A 27,158-nucleotide genomic window follows, 5' to 3' on the forward strand; every position below is an offset into this window, starting at 1 on the left:
TTAATAGCAGTGCATCTCAAATGAAGATGAACAGTGCAGTCCACACACATGTTTAGGTAAGGCATACTAAATTGTGACAGATTCATAAACGATAGTGATCAAAACTATTGTATTTTTACTAACAGCATTAGGCGTCTTTAAAGAGGAATAATATTTTTTGGAAAAAATATTAAATAGAGGCATTTAGTATCCAAGCTACAAAGGACACACCAAAAGAAAAGAATGCACTGTGCAGTCCACATAGTGAAACCACCTCTAATTCATCTCGTGATATGTCACAAATGCTTGCCATTTCTAGAGAAAGAAGATTAATAAACATCTTTAATTTTCACATTCATTCCAAAAGCATGTTCTAGGTGCACTTATGAACTTCAATTTCATTCAGTAACTGTGACTTTAAATAAAATAATAAAAAAAAAATCATTACCATGATTTTCTGTCTAAATTTTAATTAAAAACACTGTTTGGTAATCAGGTTGATACTTGGTCTTCTAAGGCTTTTTCACTGATTGTCATCATTGTAGACAGACTAGAAATTGCCTTTTCCCAAATAGTATTATTCAGCCGAGATGGCAAAAGCTGAATATAAATGACCTTGGTCATCATATACATTCAGGCATGTTTTCAGTAATGTTAATACATTTAAATTCTCTTGTATCCATTCATTCGTAAAAAAATGACTTATTTCTGCAAAACTATAAATGTGAATCTCGTAACTTCAGGATTAGTTTTATATACAGTAATATGTAGTACAATAAAAAAAGTTAATGCATCATATCTTGGTATTTGTGTATATACTACAGATATATATAAATAAATAAATACTATGTACACACATATGCAGTATATACAGTATATATATATATATATATATATATATATATATATATATATATATATATATATATATATATATATATATATATATACTGTATGTATATATATATATATATATATATATATATATATATATATATATATATATATATACTGTAGATATAAACTAGCCAAAGTGTTGCCCAGGTATATTTGTTGAATGGGATAAGAATAGAAAGCAAAGATTTCTGTGTTTTTTAAATGGTGACCCAACTGTTATTGCTTACTGTCCTATCGTTCATCCACACTGCTTCTCTCTCAATGTCTCTACCCTCGTGAGTCAAGAGTTTGTTCTTTTTGGGTCCAATTGGATCTCAGAATAGCAGTAAGTCCTTGGTGGGTTGTAACCATGAACACTGTCATGTCTGACTCGTCCTCTTAATTCAAGTAGATGAAGGATCCTTGACATCCACAATAATAAGTGACCCAAAATGATAGCACTGCACATCAGATTTGTTTAACACTTCGAAAAAGTCTTACCATAGCCAGGGGTAAAACAATTTCTTCAGCACAAATGAGGAAATGTTGTTATTTACTTTTATTCAGAAGTATAAAAAAAAATGCTCAATATAGTAATATTTTGTACATCTACTAAGAAAATGACAGAACATTACCACAGCCTGCTATGAAGAGTTCATCACTTCCATTGGGACAGTCTCTTTCCCCATCACACACCCAACGCAATGGTACACAGGCATAGGAGCCGGGACAACTGAACATACCTGGGGAGCATGTTACTGATCCTGTTGGAAGAGCATTCATCTAGTTAATAAATTCTCCCTAATATAAAGATAATGTAGTCAAAGAAAATGTAAATTCATATACTCCATACATTGATGATTAATGTAAAGTAGAAGACATTCATATTTTAAAATTGCCCAAAATGTTTCCAGGGCAAGATCCAACCTGCGAACGCTGCAATCAAGTTCCAGCCTCACTGGGTCACATGTTTTGGGCCTGCACCAAATTAACATCATTCTGGATCAAAAACTTTAAATGCCTTTCAGACATCCTTGGGGTCACAATCCCTCCTAACCCATTAACAGGTGTGTTTGGTGGAGTTCCAGAGGGGCTTAAAGTGGAGAAGGACAAACAAACTGTGATGGCCTTTACTTCACTGTTGGCATATAGACTTATACTTGCTCAAATGGAAGAATCCTAACTCTCCTCTTTTAAGTCAGTGGGTAACTGATGTTATATACTATTTGAAACTGGAAAAAATCAAATTCGCACTTAGAGGATCTGTGCAGAACCTTTTAAAAACCTGGCGGAATCTAATCAATAACATTTTAGAATAAGCTTTTAAAGCACTGAGGAAGCAGATTCTCTCCCCACTTCTTTGTCTTCTCCATTTATCTTTATTCACTTATTTACTTATTTTTACTAGCTTTTAAGTTTTACTCTGCTGCCCATGCTCTCTTTCTCAGGGGTGGAGGTTGATTTGTTTTCGATCCTATTTTTGTAAAAACGTATCTATTTGTATGGAATGTTGTGTGATTACAATAAGATTTAAAAAAAATGAATGCACATATGATTATTGCAGCCTGGAGCAGTCATATTCACATAAGTATATTTTCCGGAAGTAATACATTTGATCAATTTATGTTTAATGATAAAAACATGAGTGGCATATAAACAATATCTAATACAACTATAGTGTCAGATACATGTGCCTTGGGAGTGTCTTGAGGGCTCTTTTAAGGTACGGAACTCCAAAATCAGTTGCTGACTCCTTCTCCCTCCATCCATATACCAGAAGAAGACACGTGTGTTTTTTGCTGGCTGCTTAAAACACCAGACCGGATGTCAAAATTCACTCTGGAACCCACATCTATAGAAGACGCTGTGGCACGTGGCACCCAGCCAGCCGCCTATATAAGGGGCCGCCTTCCTTCACTGAGGGCTGGAGTCGGGTGAGGAGAAGGACGAGGTCTGGGAGGAGGCAACGAGAGGCCTGAAGAGTGAGAGGCCTGGACTTTGGGGGAGTCTTGGGGTTTGTGTGTGTGCACTTTTTGGACTGTAAATAAACGTGTGGTGGTGCAAAATACCATGTCTGCCTGTCTGTGTCCGGGGCTCGTTCCACAACACGCCTCACCCTCAGAAGTGCCTCCCAGGCATGGAATTGTGAAGACTGGACATTTGACTTTCCAAATCTGTGTATTTCATTTTTTTTTCCTGAACTTTCCTTTTCCTCCATTGAAAAAGTTACCTTGGCATCCGTGACCTTTCAGCTTGTTTCTCTTTCCTATAATACACCAAAAATCTACAAGAAACTTTGATAGAGGATAAAAAGGCAGCCATTGCATAAATAAATTATCATTACAGTATTTTTCAAAGGATTATAAAGGAAACAATAACACAATTTGAATGGAAAGACACTCAACAGGGTGATACAGTGATGCTGTGCAGCAAACAACATAATAAACAGTGGCAGTGGAATGGTCAGCCCCTTAGTTCAAACTTCTTCCTAATCCTTTCTGGAAGTCACAAGCTTTAGACATTAACAAAAGAATTATACTGTGAGTGCATGTGGAAAAAATAAGACTTTTGCACAGTATCACTGAGCTCCTTATCCAGTTATGCAGTGGGATGTCTGGGAAAGCCTCTGAACTGCCAGCTAAAGAGGCAGTTGGGGCATTTAGTATGAGTGCTCCCTCGATAACTCTAAATTATTTGAATGAAACACAGAGATAGTCCCAGGACATGCACTTGGGATGTCATCCCAGAACACAACAAAAATATTGTCTGGTGTTTTCAAATTCATCTCTCACCACAACAAGGTAATTGAAAATGAATAAATGGTCCAGTGAAGAGCTCCAAGAATGCAATAGTCACCTCTTTGTCTGTCCATGAACTGAGTGCCAATTTATAGGCAACCTAACTAGGATGTATGTGTGGATGTGAGTCAAAAACTAAGTATCTGGAAGAAAATCCAGGTAAGCAAACTCAGGGTATTGGATCCAAGAGGCAGCAGCACTAACCACTGTGCCACCCTGCATTGCCTTTTTGCAGTTTATTTGCAAACTCCAATTTTGGGTGATTTTATTTCTAAACCTAGCCTTTAATCTCTTAACCTTTTAAGTTATATTGGGATTCCACTAAAGGTTAGTGCAATAAAACAAAACCATTTTGTCCCTGGAAACTGAATGTACTATATAAAGAGATGTAACCTCATAAATGCTGAAAACTCAAACAAAATCTATAATACCTGAGGTAAAATCAAAAAGAGCTGTCTATTTACTTATTCTTATTGCTGCTTTAATAACAGCATGTTATGAAAAGCTGTCTTAAAACTATGCATTTTTAAAGGGAGACATTCACAATGCCATAATGAAGTCAAAAACTAAGATGTTAGCACTAGTCCATCCATCCATTATCCAACACGCTATATCCTAACTACAGGGTCAAGGGGTTCTGCTGGAGCCGACCCCAGCCAACACAGGGCGCAAGGCAGGAAACAAACCCCGGGCAGGGTGCCAGCCCACCGAAGTGTTAGCACTAGTCTTGGTAGAAAAGATAAGAAGAAGAAGAACAAAAAAAAGCAATTATTAACACTAGAATTACCAGAGCCTACGAAAAAACTCGTATATCCGGCCCACCTTAAATCGCTTCTTAAAACCTTTCTCACCTCTCCGCCAGCGTCTTTTGTCATCTAAATGTACTGATAAAGACAAGCTGCCAGCAGCCGGCTATTCCATCCCCCCAACGACTTAGAACGTAAACAAGCTTTTCCCAGCTAATGCCTTGATTGATTACCTGGGAGTGAAGTGGAGTTTTAGAGTCGAAATAATAAGATTGTTATTTGAAACACACGCATTTCATATGTGTTGCATTTCTACAGTAATCTGTGTAAACACATTGTTAAAACAGAAACGTGTTATATATTCTAGTAGCAATTGACAAAATGTAGGCATAAACTATATAATGTATGAAGCCTGAAGTCCAAATATCAAAGAAACACTTTCACAAAAGGTACAAAAAAAAGCCACCGCCAAAAAAACCCGCCTTAGTGTGAGACATTGACATGAATTAACTATCACTGCTTCCGTGGCGTAACAGTATCAGTCGCTGACTGGGGATCAGAAGGTCATGAGTTCGATCCTGCACTGTTCTGACTCTAAGTAAAAAAGCAATTTATAAATTCAATGTCCATTTGAGGAAAAAAAACCCACTTTCTTCAAAGCTGGGAATCGAACTCGCGTCTCTGTGGCACAGTAAGGTAGTAGTGCTCCAAGTCAGCAAACCGTCCTTATAACTTTTTTTTTTTCAAGATCCATAACACACAGACAGACAGAGCACTGCGTAATACAGAGACAGACAGGCAGAGATATACAAATAAACAGGGAAGGCACATGTACTGAAAGAAAAAGCATGAATAAGCACACCCGCTCTAACATCACCCCTCCCCCCGATCTGACTCTCTAAGTAACAGCGCAAGTACAGACACAAATCAAGTGCATGTGTGTACTGTATAATATTAACAAAAGAGCAGCTTACTACTGAAAACGGCAAATATAGGAGTGAGTGGGGATCGAACCAGTACTCTTGATCACACTTGGTGATATTGATCGCGGTTATTTCTGTTGATTAATTCATGCTTTTTTACTTAGAGTCAGAACAGGAGCTTGTTCAGCTTATTCAGCTTCTGATCTGACTCAAACAGCGCCAGTATAACTTCACACCCAACCTGACGCTGTTCGTTTTCAAATAATATTGCATTACTTCGACGATGTTTTCTGATTGGTACTATTCGCGTCATAAAATGATTTCTTCAAAACGTCACATATATTTGTCTCTTTTTTTGTAAAATGTGCGTTGTAGCACTCAGCAACTGGCCACCTGCATGTTCTTGCGCACACTAAATAAGCGCTATATGCAATCATCAGATTCAAATGTTAAGTTATATAGCACAGAATGGAAATCAGCAGTTCTTAGCATTCCACCATGCAAGCTGTCATATCAACCGCCATACTGTAACTTGCTTTCTTTTTTCTTCGGTTATAGTCTTGAATAAAAGTGCACTTGTTTTGTTATACTTTTACATCAACATATGTTCCTGTGTTTGAGCTACATGGGCATGCTCAAAAAATACACGTATAATGCCAAGAAAAGTGCATGCAGACACTTCAGTTCGCAAGCATTGGTACGACAATGCAGTCACAAGTACACTGCAGGGCTTTAGCACGTCTTTATGTGGAAACAGTGGTATCAGATGGGGAGTGTCTGATGATTGCATATAGCGCTGAAGTTACTATGCTTTCCTCTGCATGTCCTGGAGTACAAAAGAAACAGCATACAGCAACACGTGGGGACTGGCAATACTGGGGGAAAAAAACACGCGGTCGTATGTATCGTGATACACTGCAGAACTATAGCGCGTCTTTATGTAACAACAGCAGTGTCAGGTGGGGGGCGGTAGGGATGGATCCTGAACGCGACTGAGACAATGAAAAGTGAATTTAAAAAAAAATAAAGGTAACCTTTACAAATATCATAAATTACACCAGCTGTTACAGACTGAAATGAAATGTATCTTTTTATTCTAAAATAGTGAAAATAAGAACACTTCTCAAATGGGAGTTGTATAGGATCGAACTCATGACCTTTTGATTCCCAGTCAGTGACTGATACTGTTGCGCCACGGAAGCAGTGATAGTTAAGTTATATCAATGTCTCATACTAAGGCCGGTTTTTTTGGCGGTGGCTTTTTTTTGTACCTTTTGTGAAAGTGTTTCTTTGATATTTGGACTTCAGGCTTCATACATTATATAGTTTATGCCTACATTTTGTCAATTGCTACTAGAATATATAACACGTTTCTGTTTTAACAATGTGTTTACACAGATTACTGTAGAAATGCAACACATATGAAATGCGTGTGTTTCAAATAACAATCTTATTATTTCGACTCTAAAACTCCACTTCACTCCCAGGTAATCAATCAAGGCAAGAGCTGGGAAAAGCCTGTTTACGTTCTAAGTCGTTGGGGGGATGGAATAGCCGGCTGCTGGCAGCTTGTCTTTATCAGTACATTTAGATGACAAAAGACGCTGGCGGAGAGGTGAGAAAGGTTTTAAGAAGCGATTTAAGGTGGGCCGGATATACGAGTTTTTTCGTAGGCTCTGGTAATTCTAGTGTTAAGGGAGCCAGGAGGAAAATGTCCAGCAAATTATTTATTTACTCCATTTAATATGCTAGTGACACATGTACCCAGGTTTTCAATCTTATTTTTGACCCCTTCAAAGTTGGGGATTGAGGGCCATTGGAGAAAAGAAAAGAAACTTGCTGTGGAAGGCAGAGGAGGATTTGACCTTTCATCAAGTATCCAATAATGAGAGATGACTTTACTCTCCATGGGGTTCTGGCAATGCAAGGGTTTCTTTTGAAAGGTCAGTTTAGGAGGATTGGCTGGGTTGAAGAGCTCAATTATCTAGTGAACACTACATCCTATAGTACTTCACATGAGTATCCTTTGTCACAGGCGGCTGGAGTTGGGAGAGAAGGAAGGACAAGGTCTTGGAGGAGGCAGGGAGGTGGCCTGAAAGAAGAAGAGGCATTGTTTGCTGGCCAGGATTTTGGGGACTTTGGGGTTGTGCTGCACTGTAAATAATGTTTAATAAACGTGTGTTGGGTGACTTCAACATGTCCGCCTATCTGTGTCCAGGTCATCTTCCACAATGGCGCCCAACGTGGGGCGATCCGCCTGTTCCAAGGCGGGGAACTCTATTAAATAAGAATTCTGTGGATGGACAAATTTATTATAAATGACCTTGGTCATCATATACATTCAGGCATGTTTTCAGTAATGTTAATACATTTAAATTCTCTTGTATCCATTCATTCATAAAAAAAAAAACTTATTTCTTCCCACACACGCACCACGGGAGCGGAGTGCGCACAACCCCGCAAGAGAGACTTACCCCATGGACCATCATCAGTCCACAGAAGGCTCGTTTCCCCCCTGGTGCGGGACAACAACGGGTGGTGCAGGAGTGCAGCGGGCTCATACAAGCACGCCATCGCTGGAAGCACCCGGGACGGCATTGCGTCTGGATAGGCCACGCCGAGGATGTTTCCTCGGACAGACGGGACCTGGGAGGTGAGTTCCCTGCTCACCCTGCCCGCCGAGAGGGCAGGCAGGACGCGGGCTGATGTGTGCCCTGGGTCATAGCGCCCTACGCCCGGAGCCAGTGGCGGCCTCTTGTTGGTCTATAGGGACGCAGACAGGACAGAATCTGTGCTTTTGCCATAGGCAGACCCAAACTGTCGTGACGTCCCAGAGGAAAAGGAGGAATCAAGGGAAGAGAGCTGGTTCCTCCGATAAGGGAGGACGTGAGGCAGGAAGCTCACGCCTGGTGGATGGCCGCCCTCTGCGAAGGCCAAAGTTGGCTGAGGCTACGGGGGTGTGAGTAGCTCCAACCAAAGGGGCACAGAAACCTCGGAGGGGGAGCCGAAGGAGTAGGCCCTGGGGTGCTGGTAGGAGGGAGGAGCGCTGCCTGTGCGAGGCACAACAGGATGCCAGGTGGTGGTGTCCAGGCAGTGTCTCCGCCCCTGTTTCAGCTCTTTGTTTTGCAGGACCGGACCCTGGAGCTTTAGGAGTAGGACCCACTTCGGAGGTGAGCTGTCCTCGTGGGACGAGCCGCTCCGCCCGACGGGTCTTCGCTGGCGGTGAGGCAATTTCACAGGTGGCTGGAGTTGAGAGAGAAGGAAGGACAAGGTCTTGGAGGAGGCAAGGAGGCAGCCTGAAGGAAGAAGAGGTATTGTTTGTTGGCCAGGACTTTGGGGACTTTGGGGTTGTACTGCACTGTAAATAATGTTTAATAAACATGTGTTGGGTGACTTCAACGTGTCCGCCTGTCTGTGTCCGGGTTATCTTCCACACCGAGTGTCATATCAATAATTAATACTTCACCAAGATGTCTATTTTCACAAATGGAACCATTTATAAAAACAATTCACTTGGCCAGCCATCCCAATGCAGCTTCCCTTTGCTAGAGAGTTTGTCTTTTCTTACTGTTGTGTTTTCTCAGCTTGTCTCCAAATATGTGACGTACATTTGCATATTTTGGTCATTTTGACTTGATGACCTACAGGCTGCTTCATTCTCAGTAAGTAAAATGAAAATGTTGTAGCAAAGTACAGGATTTTTTACAAAGATAGGAAACGTAAAGAATTTGGAATATAGATGGTGGGGAGGAAATGATTCTGCCGGGTTTTAAATACTGTTGATTGGTGAAATTCGCCAGAGTGATTTTTTTTTTTTTTTTGCAGTGAATTTGCAGGGTTTGCCAGTAGCCTTGTTCATTGTAATTTTCTCTGAAAATTCGCCTTGAAGCTGGCTTAAATGGACTCTTTTCCCCCATATCCCATAATGCTATGCAAGGCCAACATGGCATCACAGAGCTGTAGCAACCATGTTGGATGGGGATGTCGCTAATAGATCTGCACTGCTTGCCCGATTTGTGTCACGAATGCGCAGAACTTTCATGAATGGGTACTGTAAGTGTACTCCTCCTCACAGTTTTCGGTGTTGCCTGATATGCTTCACGCATTGCTTCACACACATCTGCTTGAATAAGTGGTTTATATACAGGAATGCATGTATGATGTCACCATCCAATCAGTACTCCAGCCAGATTTGCACCCCAAATGTGTTTAAACCTTGCTGTATTTTTATTTGAGACCATTAGCTAATCATGATTTGAATATTATGGAAATACTTTGTTGTTCTGCTCCTTGCTATGCAGCACAGATCAGGTGGAGGCAGAGACAGGCCAATGAACATATAATGCTGATCCCTTGTATCTCAGGCTAATTTAGTTAGCCATAGTGATAGAAACTCAGGAGACACAGAGAGAGATAATGAGCTTGGAGCATCGTGGACTGCAATTCTATCTCAGGGAGGAACGGTGGTGCAGTGGTTAACAAAGCTGCCTCACAGCTCAGGTCACATTTTTTGCCACAATAATCAGTCTAGCATAGTTTCCTAGTGTCCTCAGGGACACTTAGAAGACCACTGAACCATTATAATCTACTCAAAGCTAGTTCAGTTTCTCCTTCTCCATTGACTTCAATGAATTATACTAAATAAACTAAAATGTCTGAACATTTTGTCGAACTCAAAACAAAGCAAATTCATTGGGGTTCTCTCATCACTAATCTTAAATCATATCATAAAGTAAAAAAGCTTTATAATCTTGTTCTTGCCAGGCATTTCAGAAAGCGATTACGTCAAGGTGCAAGGATCAAGCTTAGACACATTGTTTCACAAGAGTTTCTGCCAACCATCTATCAAACCATTTCCAAAAATAATTCTGCCATGGTCAAGTTTGCAGAATGTAAATCTATCAGATATTTCATTTCACTATTTATTTTGAAAATAATTAGAACATTTTTGATATACATTTGCTCACCACATAATTCTTCACTTTCATCCTGTCCATCTCCACAGTCATCTTCACCATCACAAACCCACTGTTTGGCAATGCACTTATTCTTTGAGCAGGCAAACTGGTTCCATAGACATGAAGAGTCTGTAAATACATAATAATCATTTATAATTTTTGTCAAAAAATGTGTGTAAAAAATTGAGTGTTTACTTTAATCAGAAACCTGTTCTTGTATGCATTATAACAAGGATTGGGTTTTCTCACTACCTAATACAGATCAGCCATCGTGTGAAATGGCCAGCCAAAAAAAACAACCAAACCAGATGAACTATGAAGTAACTTGAACAGCATGCCATGATTGACATTATTCCTATATGGATTACTCTACTGTAACACAGAAATTTAAAAGCAACATAGCACAGATGTCCTCTTTCCAAAATTGATGTTTTAATTAGGAAGTATTTACTTTGAAAACGTAGAATGTTATATGAACACTGAGAGGCAGGCAAGCTGAATCACTGGTACCATTTTAGAGAAAACCTCTTTAAATTTAACAATAAAAACAAAGATATACAATTGTAATACTGTTTAACTAAACTGTATCCATAGCAGGTGGCATTGTCTTAAATATAAAGCACTCACCGAGTGTCACTGGTTGTGTCTTTTGTATTAAGCACTAGAGTTTATTCAGATGCAATAGACAAAGAAAACTGACAACAGCATGTTATTTGTAATAGATACATAATAGTAGACACATACTGTATCTCTGTTGTAAACAGAATAACCTGATGCAAGAACTAGGACTATCATTATAAATGTGTCTTTGTTTTGTGAGTTTTTCCATTTGTGGCTAATTTTTTCATTTTTCCCTGCACCCTTGTTTGTTCTCTGTTCACATTGATTGCTTCTCATCTCATTTGTCATCATCTCAGACCGTATTTCCTGGTGAGGGCTGCAGTGGCAGCAGGCCAAGCAGGTCAGCCTAGAATTCACTGTTCCCAGCCACAGACTATGGCTCTTCCTGGGGAATTCCCATGTGTTCTCAAGTCAGTTGAAATATATAATCCCTCCAGTGTGTCCTGGGTCTGTCACAAAATTTCCACACAGTAGGACATGTCTAGAGCAGCTGAAAGGGGAGCTGTCCATGGGGCATCCTGAAAACATGCCCAAGCCACCTCTACTGACTCCTCTCAATTCAGACAGAGGAGCAGTGCCTCTGTTCTGAGGTTCTCCCAAATTCCTGAGGTGCTCCTCCTATCATGCAGGTTCTACCCAGCAATCCCACAAAGAAACCGCACTTCTGTCATTTGTACTCCCAATTTCATTTTTTTGGTTATTACCCATGGATCATGACCATATGCGAGGACAGGGATGTACATCGAACTGTAAACCTTGAGCTCCAGCTTTAACACCACAGACTGTACAGCACTAGAAGAAGAACTGCCACAACTCAATCCACTTGTCGATCTCAAGTTTCATTCTTCCCTCACTCATGAACAAGATCCCAAGATTCTTGAACTCCTCCACTAAGGAAAGTTATCTCCCCCTCACCTGAGGCCTCATGCATAACGCAGTGCGTAGAATTCATACTAAAACATGGCGTAAGGACAAAAGCAGAAATGTGTGTACGCACAAAAAAATCCAGATGCATAAATCTGTGCGTTCGCCAACTTTCACGTTCTTCCACTCCATAACTCCCAGTCAGCGTGAAAAGTAACGCATGTGCATGCACCTGCTGCCACTCCCCAAAATCCTCCCATAATTACACCTGTTTGAATATGCAAAGCAATATAAATAGTCTTTAAGCTCAGCATTCTGTAAAAAGACAATGGCAAAAGTATGGGGGGGAAGGGGTGGGGGGATAGAATTTCAGCAAATACCTAGTGGAGGCAAGCAAAAACGTACTATTTGTTGGTTTAAACAGTGGTATAAACCAGTGGTTCCCATTACACCTCTCTGAATAATCAAAATACTGAGATGTACACTTGATATCATTTTCATGATGATAGGAGTTAAAGCATGTTATTAAACATGGGAGCATGGTGGCACAGTGATAGTGACGAGCTGGCTCCCTGTCCAGAGATTGTTCATGCCTCATGCAAGATGCTTGCTGCACTGTGCGCGACCTTCGATGAAATAATTTATTGCAGCAGTACTGTCTCTGTCAAACGTACTAACCTCCAATTCCTGTCCTGTTCGCCACACAATCAGCTCTGTAATAGTCATTAAGCCATCTGTAAGCTTAGAACGCCGATTTTTCAAAACTTTTAAGGAACATTGAAATATCTTCGTAGTACATGTTTAATTATTCTATCCTTCCAGTGTCACACCAGCCCCAGCGAGAATACAGCGCGAGGCAGGAACAATCAATGAACAGGGCACCAGCTCCTTGCTAGCGCTGTGGCACCGTGTCCTCACATGTTTAATTATTAACAATATAGATTATTTAAATGAAGTTAAAGTTTTATCTGTATAATATAATAAACATTTTTTGCTGTATTTCATCTTTAAAATGATATTGTCATCATATGTAAATATATGCTTTATAAAGTGGCTCAGGTTGTGCAATATTATAACTGTATCGCAAGATTACAGTGAGGTAATTGTACTAATAAGTACAAGCAGTTCTACAAGGAGCACTTGATGGACTGATTGAGTGTGTTTATAGTTCTTGTGATGAAACTGTTTCTGAACCGCAAGGTCAGTACAGGAAAGGCTCTGAAGCGTTTGCCGTATGAGAGCAGTTCAAATAGACAGCATGGCTGAGGCAGCGTGTGCTTGATGCTGTATACCGATAATTCTCTTTCCGATCAGCTACTGTACAGCTGTAATTCCCTACTCAGATACAATAAGATAAATACTCCGAGTGGTGCAATGAGAGTAATATGGAAAAAGATGATCCGCTGTGGCAACACCTAACGGGAGCAGCTGAAAGAAGAAGGTGCAGTGAGAGTAACAACGCTAAAGCAGCTATGGTATTTAGAACAGTTTGACCATTCTATGGAACATTATATTGTTACAGGTTAATTACAATCAGATGCATTAAACTAATAAACAATATGCGGTTAATTTCAGTGTATTTATAAAGCTGCGTCAGGGATGTGAATCTAAAAAAGAAAGGGAAATCACACTGGAACAAAAGCACTGCTTTGACGCTGGGTGCTGCCAGCTTGCAAAATCAAGCGGAGAACTTGCGTACGTCAGGATTTTAGCTAGCGTGAAAATATGCGTGGCTTTACGCCAAGTTTAGGTTTTATACATCGCGATTTGATCGTGTAAACGGGAGTATGCAACTTTTTTGTGCGTACGCACCATTTATACATGAGGCCCCTGGAGAGAGCCACATTCATTGTATGATTTGTAATTTTACCTGGCCATGCCATTAGCTAGTTTTCTTGTACTCTTTAGCTGCCTTGTTTGCCTTACTTTCCTTTCCTTTTGTAAGTTTATTATTTTTTGACCTATTTCCTTTTGCTCTTTTGTTTTGCTTTTTTAGTATATAGCTTAATTTTGAATTCTTTGATAATTATTTATTTATTTTTTTTTACGTTATATGATTTCTTTGTGTCCTGTATTATTTGGAGATGTTTTGTATTTTTTTGTTTTCTTCTTTTTAAATTAATGTAATAAATTCAATTAAATATAAAAGTTTTGTTTATTTGGGCCATGGATTTTGGCTTTTCCCAAATACATGAATAAATAACTGGAAACCTACAAAGTTGACCAGAGTGACACACCAAGATAAAGAAACTTTTAGCTGAACATGATTTGCTTAAATGTTCTTAAAACTAATAAAGGGCAGCAGGTTGCATTACACAAATTAATATGGTAAAAACACATGTGGCTGAGAGCCAAAAACAGGACTGTTAAATTAGGAGAGGTCTAGAGCAGTGTGTAATTAACAAACTGCAACTTAATTTGAATTTTAAAATAGTCAACTGGGGCGGCACGGTGGCACAGTGGTAGCGCTGCTGCCTTGCAGTAAGGAGACCCGGGTCCTCCCTACGTGGAGTTTGCATGTTCTCCTCGTGTCTGTGTGGGTTTCCTCCGGGTTCTCCGGTTTCCTCCCACAGTCCAAAGACATGAGGTTAGGTGGATTGGCGATTATAAATTGGCCCTAGTGTGTGCTTGGTGTGTGAGTCTTGCGGTGGGCTGGCGCCCTTCCCGGGATTGGTTCCTGCCTTGCACCCTGTGTTGGCTGGGATTGGCTCCAGCAGACCCCCGTGACCCTGTGTTCGGATTCAGTGGGTTGGAAAATGGATGGATGGATGGAATAGGCAACTGGGTAATTTAATATTTAATATTTTATTTTTGTTTATATTTTTAGTTGTTTTGCTTTCATACACATTACAAAATACACACAATTTCTTGATTTGTCTTTTCTTGCAACATAAAACCTGACTCTATGACACGCTTGGTTAGGTCTCTTATCATCAAGTTTCTGTTATTCTTGGAACTACATATTTCAAAGCTGATGCTTCAGACAGTTATGTACTTTAAACCAATCAGCTTTAAAGTCTCTGTCATCATAGTGCAGGAAAAGCATGAAAAGGTATACAAAATCCAAATATTAAAAAAAGCACCTATTTTTGTCATTCCTGAAAATATGTGCAAAATTTTCCAATGCAGGAGGCAAAAGAATCTGTTTGCATATATATTCCTAATGTAACAGAACTTTTTAAAAACTCAATTTAAAGATGTATAGTAATATTGTGCACCACTGTGTATATAGTACCCTGTTTATGATGTCAGATAGTAACTCTAAAGCTAATTGGTTGATGGTGATCATCTATTCCGAAATGACAACTCTGATGTTGTTTCTGGAACTACAAAATGACTTGTTATGTATGGTGTTTAACCATTTTTTCAGCTCTTAACCTGATGACCTTCTAGTTGAAAGGCTAATTAGGCGTTTCCTTAAATAGGTTTAAGCCCAATATTCATAATTAATAATTGGTATCTTTATTTTTGCTTAGTGTATCTACATCACAGGTTCATAATCCCAGAATTAAATCTGATCTCTGTTGCTGTCTGTCTGTGCCTCTCCATGTTTTTGTGAGCACTGTTTTCTTTTAACATCCCAAAGATGTGAATGCTATAGTCACTGGCAATTACACATTGTAAGAAACAGTTTGAATATGTGAGAGAATGTACCTTCTGATGAAATGCTGGCCTGCATTGTGGTAAAAGCCACCAGAATATGCAAGTATGGCAAGTAGATACATGATCAGGTCATTATTTTGTCATACTTGTGTTGTATAATAATGATTTCTACAAAAAGAAATAGCTCCAGTAAAATAAATGGAAATCTCTTACATCTACAGTTTTAGCATTGAATGAGATTACAGTTGACATCTTAGATCAAAGCAGTTGCAAGCTTTAGGCAACAAAACAGGTGTGCAGTATTTTTCCTATTAGTATGTTACTGTTTGCATTATTTATTCTATTGTATTATATTATTTACTTTCTTAAGCACGTTATGATTGTATTTTTAGTGAGTGACTTTATGTCTAAAACAAAAACAAGATATCTTTTTAACCATTATATTGAAATAAATCAAATCAGATCATTGAAGGATTTAAGAGGTGTAATAACATCAAGGAGAAAAACCACAAAGCTGAAAGTATGATCTGCCCGCTCCAAAATAAAAAAAACAAAACAGTGCAAAATAGTAAAAAATATAAACTAAGGGATCGCTGTGCCCCTCCACTGAAGCACCCCTCTCCAGAAGAGAGCAAAAAAGACTGAAGGACAAAATAGAAAAGCAAAGCTACCAATATTAAACAGAAAACATATTGTAGCTCTTTCAGTCTTTGACCAGTAAAGAAAAATACTCTCAATTTGAAAATGTCTGACCAACTATTTATTTGTTCTGCTGACAGCTCTAGTGTAATTAAATTTAAAAAGGAAGACCACGAAACATTAAAATTGGTATCAATTTAACATAAAGAAATAACTCACGTATGAAAACTAGAAAAGGAAAAGGCAGAGAAATTTAAAGGCAATAATAATTGAGAAGAGCAAGGAACAGAATAGTGGCAGCATAACAGCAGATAGATGACCAGTGAGCAGACACAGGAGGAGAGTCTCAAAATGTGTGAAAGAAACTTAAAATAGTAACAAAGCAAAGTTCACAGAATGGGTCAGACTCTTGGCCTAGTGAAAAAGACAATCTAGGAGTAACTAAACAGAACATCTAAAGTCTTGCCTAAGAAGGGGGCCGGAGATGCCTTGAAAGCTTGTCATTTAGCTTAACTTCTCATTATTTTCAATTTACTTATTAAACATTCAAAATTAGGTGTGCCACAAATAAGCTGCTCCAAATAAGAAGCTAATGTGGGGAATGTGAATTGAAGTTTTTATTTGCTATGGGTAGCTTCTCAAAAAAACATACAGTATGTAAAACCTGACATTAGGAAAAATTTAACTTTTATCAAAGAATATAAAGAAATTTCAGCATAAACATAAGCAGAGAAGTAAGCAGGTTACTACAAATTTTCTATTTATACTGTACAAGGTTACAGAGTGTTGATCCCAAACATAAAACACATAAAGTCACGCAAAAACAATAAAACTACTAATACAAACTCCAGAAATAAATAAATAAGTCATAAAAGGTCATTTAACACTTTTAGGCAAATGTTGATAAAGGTCAACATAAAGGGTAATGTGGTGACAACAAAAGTCATGTTGTTGTTCTTCTAATGATGCAGTAATAGGCATCCTCTCCTCAAAATCCTGACCTAGATTTTAAGTGATTTGTATGACAGAGGCATTGACAGATGGATGGGCAGACATTGGTGAAACAAAGTAACAGCAGAGCTACTGTCACAACCTTGAAATTTCAGTGGCAGAATTTACCCATGTTTAAAAATCAAAAAGCAAAATCTGTGTTTTATTCTTTCTCTCATTCTTCTTTTTTGAAAGTTGTGTTGCTTCTTGAATTATACAGTACACGTCACTCATTTTATTTATTCAAACTAGTAGTTTGATTATTCTTTCAAAATACAACATTAAAATTAAGGAATGTTTTAAACTGAGATTATTTTGATGAATTCTCTCATTTCATCAAAAACCTAACATCACCATACAGACTGCACCAGACAATTTCAGCAATAACCGGATGTTCACTTGGAAGAAACAGTCATTTTAAAAGTAAATTCACATTTGCATTTCTCCACTGTTGTTCAGAGGAGAATTTATGTTGAAGAAATACATTACAATCACCACCCTGTCTGCATCAGAAACAACCACAGAAATAACTACAGTAGTTTAAATGTAGAGCTGTTTCTCATTACTTATGGGGGCAACAGCTTCACACACTACTGCGTTTTCACAAAAACAGTTGGCGCTGCCAGGAACCAGCCTTGTCAGACAGACTGTCTGGTTTACCTTTTTTAAATTAATCAAGCCGTGTTAGAGGGATGGACAGCAAGTGGTGCAGTGGCAAGCAGTGCCAACTTAGAGACCCAACACCGTAGGTTCGCCATCCATTTGTGTGTGTATGTTGCACCTGTGACTGAATGGAGTTTTCTCCAACATCCCTAAAGACTTGCAGATAAGTTAATTTGCAATTCTAAATATGTACTTTGTGGCTGTGTGCATGAGTGTGCCCTGCAATGAACTGGCATTCTATTAGGGGCATTTGCTGCCTTGCGCCAGGTCTGCTAAAATAGTATCTGCAACCAGACAACCCTGAATTGGATAAGGTAGACTTGAGAATGTTACTGTTACACAGATAGATAGATAGATAGATAGATAGATAGATAGATAGATAGATAGATAGATAGATAGATAGATAGATAGATAGATAGATAGATAGATAGATAGATAGATAGATAGATAGATAGATAGATAGATAGATAGATAGATAGATAGAATGCCCTGATTATAGCACATTGCTGCACCCACCACACGACGAACCACCCAGATTGGGACCCGAGTGCAACCATGCAATAGGTGATACCTCAGCACTACACTGGAACAGTGTGAGTATTTTTTACAGTGGCTGGAGTGCCAATCCTGCCACCAACCCCTGTGTTTTCCCTGCAAATTGGACCTGCTTGTAAGGTTAGATGCAAGTTAACATCATACCCAGGACAAAGCAAGTGCAGTTTAAGAGCTTTGCTCAAGGGTCCAGCAAAGTAGAGTCACTTCTGCTGTTTACAGGATTCGAACCAACAAACGTCTGATTGCCGGCACAGATCCCTAGCCTCAGAGCCACCACTCCACCCATAGTCAGATATTTGCAAAAAATAAATAAATAACATTCTGCAATGTTTTTATGTCAATGCTCCAGTAGCTATGATGAAACTATTGTTCAGATAAAGACAGAAGTAACTTGCAACATGTCACTGAGAGAATTAAGATACAGTATTACATACAGAGTGTTTACACATTTAGATTTATGATACATGTAATATTCCAGCACCTACAAATACTGCTAATGCTGTAATGAACAGTAGTTCTGTTTGCATCCCCTTTTTCACTGTAATACTTCTTTCTGTTATACTTACCACACTGAAATTCATCAGCTCCGTCTTCACAATCCTTTTGTCCATCACATAACCAAACACTTGATATACAATTTCCACTGGGGCATGCAAAATATCCATCTGCACATTGTTGTGCATGGGAAACTGTTGGTAAAATAAAATAGTAATAAATTAGCACATAGTGCTTCTGCCAACACATATTTAAAGCCTGCAGAATTCGGTAACAAAGACACAGAAAAATTAATTTTGCTTGTGAAATGGAATGATGATATCTGAAAGATTCTCTAGATATCCAGCAGTATTTATACTAATCTTAATAATACAGAGATACCTACTAAATATATGTGACCTCACAATCATAGAAACTTGAATTTCCAGTTTATATAACTTTATCTTAAACCATACAATATAAACTGAAAAATGTCACATTTACATAGTTTAACATTTTTAACCTAGACACTGTACTTCAATTTCATAAATTAGCATTCAAATGTGATTGGTTACATTTTACATCACGTTAAAAAAAAAAAAAAAAAAAACATTTTAGGTGGCATTTGTGGCAAGGTGCTTCAGTCTTAGATGTGACCCCACATGCCAGCTGAGTAACAGAAGTGGCAGCTTAAACTGTGAGGCTTATTTCACTACTGTATGTGATGTAATGATATAATGTCTGTTTTTTTTTTTTACATTTGAAGAAACATGAGGTATTCAGGCTGCTACTTTAAGATTTGTAACAGTACACCCCAAAATCATAACTTGCAGGCATCTCATTTCATGGTTTTCTAGCTTCTAGCACTGTTGTCCCATTTGTATATTTGTTTAGCATTTTGAACCTGTAAAAAGCACTTCAGGAAATAAAATGACTTTTGTTTTGCTAATAATATCTAGGATTTCCTTTTATAAATATACACCATATCTTAGAATGCAATTTACCATTAAAAATGTATCTAATCCTTCTACCCAGTTTCTTCATTTTGCACGTTTCATTACAGCATCTGGCATGCAGCAAAAGCCAAGCCTGAATGTCCTCGTAGTCTATCACTTACACTCTTGTCCATAATTTTGTATACAAAACTAATCCTGTTTCACCAATTACACTAAAATCACAAATTAGTAATATGGCAGAAAACTTGATTATCTAGGGGATATCCTGCACTGACAATGGCATTACAAGCAACCTCCATGTCAACTGGGTCAGGAATCAAACCCAAATCCTAAAGCTGGAAGAAAGCAGTACTTACCATTCTACCAAGTACTGCCTAAACAACAACAACGACATTTATTTCTATAGCACATTTTCATACAATTAGGCAATACTAATTAACATAGAATAAAAGTAAGGCCTGAGGGCCAGGGAGGACAGAAAAAAACAAAAGGGAGAAAAAAATAAAATCTGCAGGGGTTCCAAGGCCACGAGACCGCCCAGCTCCCTCTAGGCATTCTACCTAACATAAATGACCTCAATCAGTCATTCATAAAGGGAATTACAGATAAAAAAAAACTCTTTAGTAGAGACTGACGGGTTTGCATTAGGGTTTGGTCAATATTACATCGAATTTTGGTTGTTGCTGTATATCAAGTATAAATTATGTATATTATTCATCTATGGTAAACCCGCACTTTCACGAAATCTTTAACTTCTGTATCACCTAATCATTGTGCTGGTATTTTTAAATGTCTTTTCTCCTTCTTAAGGTGGAGCTAAAACCTACATGTTTGCCACATATTTGGCATATATTCCTAAGTAATTATCTAGGTTAAACCTGTATTAATAATACAAAATCCTGGTTAATGATTTACTTTTAAATATAAGGAACCACTCTTAATTTATTATGACAGCACAGGCTAAGCAAATGTTCCTCTGCCCTGAAATCCATATAATAGTCCCTTCTCATATAAATATCATGAATAATACCAATTTTCTCTATCTAAATATGATATACTGTACAGTGACAGAGTGATTTGGCTCCTGTCTCATGGATCAAACATGGACCCAGTTCAAAAACTGCACAGAGTTTGCATGCTCACCCCATGTCTGTGTGGGTTTTCCTTCCATATCACCAAATACGTGCAGTTTAGGTTAATTGGCAACTCCCAACTGTCCAGGTGTGAGTGTGTGTGTAAGTGGGCCATACAAAGGACTGACACACTTGCTGGTGTTGGTTTCTGCTTCATGCATAGTTCTTCCTGGACAGCCTGCGAGTCATGCGAAACTGAACCAGATTATGCAGTTTTGAGAATTTAATGTTATGTTAAATATAATATAACTACTTAAGCTTTATTCTGTGTGTAATACAATTGATTTAGCTATATTATATATAAAAAATATATATAATCACCCTTGCAGTTGACTTCATCTGCATAATCTGCACAATCATTTGCTCCATCGCAGATCCATGAAGGAAGAATACACAGAGAGGTAGAGTTGCAGCTAATAAAGCCTGTGGATTTTACACCCAGTTTATAGTAATTCAAGCAGTCTGTATTATCTATAAAAAAAGGAAAATGTGTTCATTCCATATAAAAAATAATCAGACTAACTCATCATTTCATATCAGATTTAATAACACAACTCAGTGATTCAATTCTGATACTGTCATAGCACAGAATGTTTTATTCTACTATTACTACTGAACATGAAGATTGTACATATTACTAAAGCTATACTTTTCTTAAGCAACAAAATATTCACCTATTGTATCCCAGTAGGCCCACAGTATAGGGAATGTATACTTTTGCCTTGGTTGCACCCATTTAGCATGGATACAGAAACATAGTATTGGCCCAACATATAAGGGATCTAGAATTGTTTAATGTTGATAGGGCTGAAAGATAAAAACTACCAACTGGACATACAGCAGTTTTGTTATTATTATTATTATTATTATTATTAGTAGTAGTAGTAGTAGTAGTAGTAGATGTTAAGTCTGAGGTGACGGTGTGCCACACAAGGAAATTCACTCTAAGGTGATATCTTTAGTGGTGCCCGCCCTTTAATGTAATATTACACATTTTAAATTGGTTGATGAAAAAATATTCACAATACCACTGAACTTACTATATCACTGTTCCTTATATATTTACTGATTACATTCCCTAATGTCTATTGAACATTTATAGGTGTTTTCCATAGCATTAGTGCAAAAGTTTTTAATCCTGCATTTGGTTTTGAGTCGTACTGGAAAAAGTTAACAAAATAACAGATAGAGCTGTAAAAACAGCATTTACATTATTTAGTATCTAAAAATCATATAATTTACAAATAACATGTTACTCCAGTGCAAACCTGTGACTCTGAACTAGACTGAGTGTGTTTGATAATGAACAGATGGATGTTAATTTAAATTAATTAAATTACTTCAAGAGCTATTGTTAGATGTTTTGTAAAGAACAATGTAAAATTGCTGCTACAATATGCACAGGTACATCTGGAAACACTTTAGAATAAGTGCTGGAAAGGCTAGAGATGAAGTACTGTATCTGTTAGTCACTTATGGCTACATACCACAAACAAAGCCTTTGTTAAAGTAATGTTACATAGCAGTAAACGACTACCAGATACACTACAGGTTGGTCATATTCTAAGGAACTTTGCTAAGTTTTAATAAGATGTAAAAAATGATTGTTATGGTTTTGCTACATTGTAACTAATAGTTAATTATAGGCAGCCCTATTCAAAAGTGTTACATTTTATTATGTATCTTACTGTCATTGTATTTGTATGCACTTCTAACTACTCTTTCCACAAACACACATTTTTAAAATAAACAATGACATTTGAAAAAAATGATTTAGATATTACTGTTTCTGATTTTGCAACTAAATGCTTTGTATTAATCCTTTATCTTTAAAGGACTGTGCTATACTGTCTGTCACTAACGCTGTTACTAAACCGTTTTCATTAGCATGACATTTTATTAAAAAAAACATACTATATAACAACATTGATATGCATCTGATCTCATCACATTTTGCTTTTTAATTGCTTAATTGCTATTAAGGGAAAGCCTTTAGAAATATCATAGTAACAGCTTATTTTCTTTTCTTTGCTTCGTCAAAGGTTTATTAATTCATGTTAACAAATACAGGGTAAATAAAGTAAACTTGTAAAAAGATGTCCATAACTCTCTCATTTTTAAAAGAAAATAAATTTGTCATTACTATAAATCATAATTATTTCACATTTCCTAAAAGAAATGTTGGCAGTTAAAATAATGAAAATGACTTAAGATAAACAGATAGATATCTTACTGCAGTTTCTTTCATCAGAAGCATCCAAACAGTCAATGATCTGGTTGCACCAAGCAGATCTAGCAATACATGTTCCATCCTGGCAGCGAAATTCTGATGAATTGCATGTAGAATCTGGAAAATATAATTATAATTCAATACAGTTTAAAACTAGACTCAGACCAAGGTAGGTATGGCAGTATTTGGAGTCACTGTGAGCAGAGTTTGTATGGTTCCCCCATTATGCACATTGTGAGGCAAACTAGTGAGCTCTGTGATGGACTGGCTTCTTATCCAGGGCTACTTCCTTCTATATGCAAGATTATGCTGGGATAAGTTACTGTTACCTGTGACCATAAACTGGAACAAATGGGTAGGGAAAATGGATGGATAGATTGATCTTGATGCCAAGATATGTGTGTATATACTGTGCACAGAAAGAAATAAAGAAGCCCCAGTAGTTTCATGACACACTTCTGCTGAATAATCCGTTGGCTGAAAGTCCTCAGTGTTAGTGTGTCAGAGGGAGTATCTGCAGCATTGTTCATAATGACACTCAGTTTTGTTTTAATTCTCTCCCTTGCTATGACCTTCAGGGGCTCCATAGTGTGTTCTATAACTGAGTTTGCCCTTTTAATTAGCTTGTTGATTTGGCGGGCCTCTTTTGAAGTGATGTTACCAGCCCAGCACATTAAAACAGAAAAAAAAACTGCACTGATCATCACAGAGTTGAAGAAGATGTGAAGGATGTCACTTCCCAAATTAAAGGAATGCAGTCTCCTAAGGAAAAAGAAGCCTGCTCTACTCTTCCTCATATAGTTCCTCTGTGTTCTGAGACCAGTCCAGCCTGTCATTGATATGAACCTCCAAGTACTTGTAGATATGGACCCCCTCTACATCCACTCCCTGAAACGTGACCAGACATAGAGGCTCTTGTGTGTGTTGATTTGTATTTCCTCATTCTTTCATATTTCTTTTCTACTTATTACAATGTAGGGTCATGGGGGAAAGAAGCTTTTTCCAGCAACATTCAGCACAAAGCAGTAAACAATCTTGGATGTCATTAGTTTATCACAGGTCACACATACTCACACAGGGCCAATTTTAAGTCACCAATTATCCTATAGGCTACAAATTTAGGGGGAGACCAGAGTACACAAAGGAAAACAACTCTGACCAAACAACAGCATACAAACACACCACAGACAGTGACCAGCCCGGAAAAGGAATACCGATCCCTGAAGGAGTGAAACAACAGAACTAGTCACTGCACACCATTCCTCGTCCATATCATCGTGAGTAGCTCAAACATTACATGAAGTGAAAATTGTACTTGAAGCTGGAATAACACTTTAATTTCAACTTTTTACTTTAGTAAATTAAAACAAGGAATCATTACACTTATCTATACGTCATACAGAACAGAAAGATTTTACAATGATGAGTAAAAAGACCATATCAATTTTTTTGCATTATCTTTTATAATTGGTTAATAAAAAAAATGGATACCCACTATTGCAGTTTGTTTCATCTGAATTGTCTCCACAGTCATCAGTTCCATCACAAATTCTACTGTTAGCTATACAGCGTTGATTGGAACAGTGCTTGAACCCTTTTCTACATTCCCTATTATCTGCAAAAATTCAAAAATAAACACAATGAACTGTGTGATAAGGAAATGTAAAACCGTAGGGGGTAGAACAATGACATGACCATTTGCAGCCATCAAAGAAAAAGCAAATTATAAGGCAATCTGTGAAAAAAGCCAGGCTTTGCTCTAAAAACAGAAGCATTCTTAAACTCAATTTATGTAGTTTTGGCTACTGACTCACCTGCTAATGGAAACAGTTATTACATTATTATATTACATTTATTGAGATTGACCCATATGGGCTTTATTCTTACCACAGTATTGCATTTTTTCATCAGACTTGTCTTTACACTGGGGTATCCCATCACATGTTAACTGGTAGTTAATGCATTCGCCATTCCCACACTGAAACTCTGTGTAAATATTACATGAAGAGTTTTTTGCTGAAAGACAGAAAAGCAAAATATAATAAATTTAGAATTAGTAGTGGTAGTAATAGTAGTTGCAGTATTGTCACATTTAAAGAGTAAAGTGAAATTCTTATTTGCATGTCCGACCAACATGCAACAAGTAACTACTCTCCAGTGTTATGATAAATAAGAATGCATTAAAATACTTCATTTTATTTAACAGAAAACACAAATCAGCTTACCTGTCATGCTTTTCTATTACACTGGCATGTCCAAGTTATCAGGATCATTGGGTAATTCTTTTTTAGCAAGAGTATACTGAGATGCTAATTAGTATATCAGAAAAGAGGCTTCAATTAATCTCAGAAGAAATGTTTCGATTCCCCACTTTAAGGTACACATAGCACATAATTTTAATGCACACAATTTTGGTTTCTAGACCTTTAACTGATAATAGTCACATTTTTTAAAAGGCTTGCTATGCACGTTTATCCATCTGTTTGCATAAATGAGCTTTGCAGATATTGACTTATTTAAGTTTAAAAAGTGAGCAGTTCTAAAGTGTGAATATTAATAGATTTTATTAACACTTACATTATGGCATCTGTAGTAACTGGCATACAAATTAAAAGGCTTACCCACACATCTGTTATCTTCCAGGAGTATTCGCTCCCCTCTGCAACTGCAGTTGACCCTGCCCTCCGAAGTCAAGAAACAAAGGTCATCACAGCCTCCATTCATTACCAAGCAAGGAGAAAGTTCACCTGTTAAAAAATGGATATAATACTCAAAAAATAGTCACACTTTACAGAACTCTAAAAAAAACAAATCTGCTGCCCACTCCTGCTAAGATATCTATAGTCCTTATACTCTAGAAGTTAACATATGCAGAAGAAAATAACAAAATATATGCAATAAACAAGAAAGGTGGTTGTTAACAAGGAACACATGAATAAGCTACTGTAGCAGCAGTAGAAGTAGTAGTAATAGCAGCAGTAGTCCTGTCACTTGTACAGAGCACTGTGAAATTTTTATTTGAATGTCCGACCAACATGCAGCATTTTACCACTCTCTGGCATCATGATAAACATGAATGTATTAAGATGCTGTATATTACAGTACTTAATAATGCATATACAACAGACCATATTTTTAAAGCATATAGAACTTAATAACAAGCAAGTAATCACAATTCTATAAAAGTTGTCTAAAGTTGCATTAAACATATCTTCACTTTAACATGCCTCTCCTGCACAAGAAGAACAATCACAGAAATAATGGGATATTATTTTCAAAAGAGCATAATCTCTTTTCAACTGTAACATGGTGCTGTGATATTGTGACACCTCTTAAACAGCAAAACTAAAGAAAACATATACTGTAACTGAAAAATTAACCTAGTTGTGAAATGGTATCTTACAAGAGAAACTATACATATGGATTTTGAGTATTTCAAATCACTATGCTTCAAAAAGCAGTATAACTGCACAGGGTCAACATAAACAAGAACAACAAAGTAATAAGAAGCATGTTTTACTCCTCCAGAACTAATTATACCAAATACCTTTCGTCTTCAGCAAAAATATTTCACAATCTCAAAGAAGAGAATGAAATACAGGGGTGGGCAAAAGTAGGTTTTCAGTTATTCATTTAGAAAAAGACATGGCAGGTTCTGATTATTACAATAGCTTTATTAACTCAAAAGAATGTCACAGTGACACAGTGCACTTAGGAATAATCTCGTAAGTGCTTAAACTGCTGGCCTTATGTGCTCACAAATATAAATGTGCCCACCTCTGTATATTATCAAGGATCACATATTAAATTTAAAATCAAGGCCCTTACCTCAAGGAAAGGGGCACATGAGCTGCACAGCTGCCTCGCAACTCAAATGCATGTTTAACCACAGTCTATATGAAGTGTGCATCTTGTCTTTGTGTGTGGGGGGATTTTTTTGGAAGTGGAGATGGGGTACTACCCCACATCCTAAACAAGTGTAGTTTAAGTAAACTGAAGATTCTAAATAGGCCCAGCATGCACGTAAGTGTGCCCCTTCCCATTCTAGCTTTATGCCTCATTTAGGGTGACTTGTGCCTGGTGAGGCCAGGAGAGGCTCCAGCTATCTGTGACCCAAAGGCTTTATTAAGCTGGTTCAGTAAATGGATGA

The 27,158-nt window shown here is 37.6% G+C and overlaps 1 protein-coding gene across 1 annotated transcript in view; it reads right to left on the bottom strand.

Moving 5' to 3' along the window:
- Positions 1–27,158, bottom strand: part of lrp1bb (low density lipoprotein receptor-related protein 1Bb) — a 2,167,948-nt gene that overhangs the window by 342,833 nt on the left and 1,797,957 nt on the right. Inside the window, exons 45-52 of the mRNA XM_051931086.1 lie at positions 25,630–25,755; positions 24,896–25,024; positions 24,504–24,623; positions 23,012–23,125; positions 21,100–21,249; positions 18,782–18,904; positions 10,290–10,409; positions 1,491–1,619 (exon numbers count right to left, since the gene is read on the bottom strand). Of these exons, the coding sequence (XP_051787046.1) occupies positions 1,491–1,619; positions 10,290–10,409; positions 18,782–18,904; positions 21,100–21,249; positions 23,012–23,125; positions 24,504–24,623; positions 24,896–25,024; positions 25,630–25,755 (1,011 nt within the window). The remainder of the gene's footprint in view (positions 1–1,490; positions 1,620–10,289; positions 10,410–18,781; positions 18,905–21,099; positions 21,250–23,011; positions 23,126–24,503; positions 24,624–24,895; positions 25,025–25,629; positions 25,756–27,158) is intronic.

The sequence above is a fragment of the Erpetoichthys calabaricus genome, chromosome 8, assembly GCF_900747795.2.
Source record: "Erpetoichthys calabaricus chromosome 8, fErpCal1.3, whole genome shotgun sequence".
NCBI classification, from domain to species: domain Eukaryota; kingdom Metazoa; phylum Chordata; class Cladistia; order Polypteriformes; family Polypteridae; genus Erpetoichthys; species Erpetoichthys calabaricus.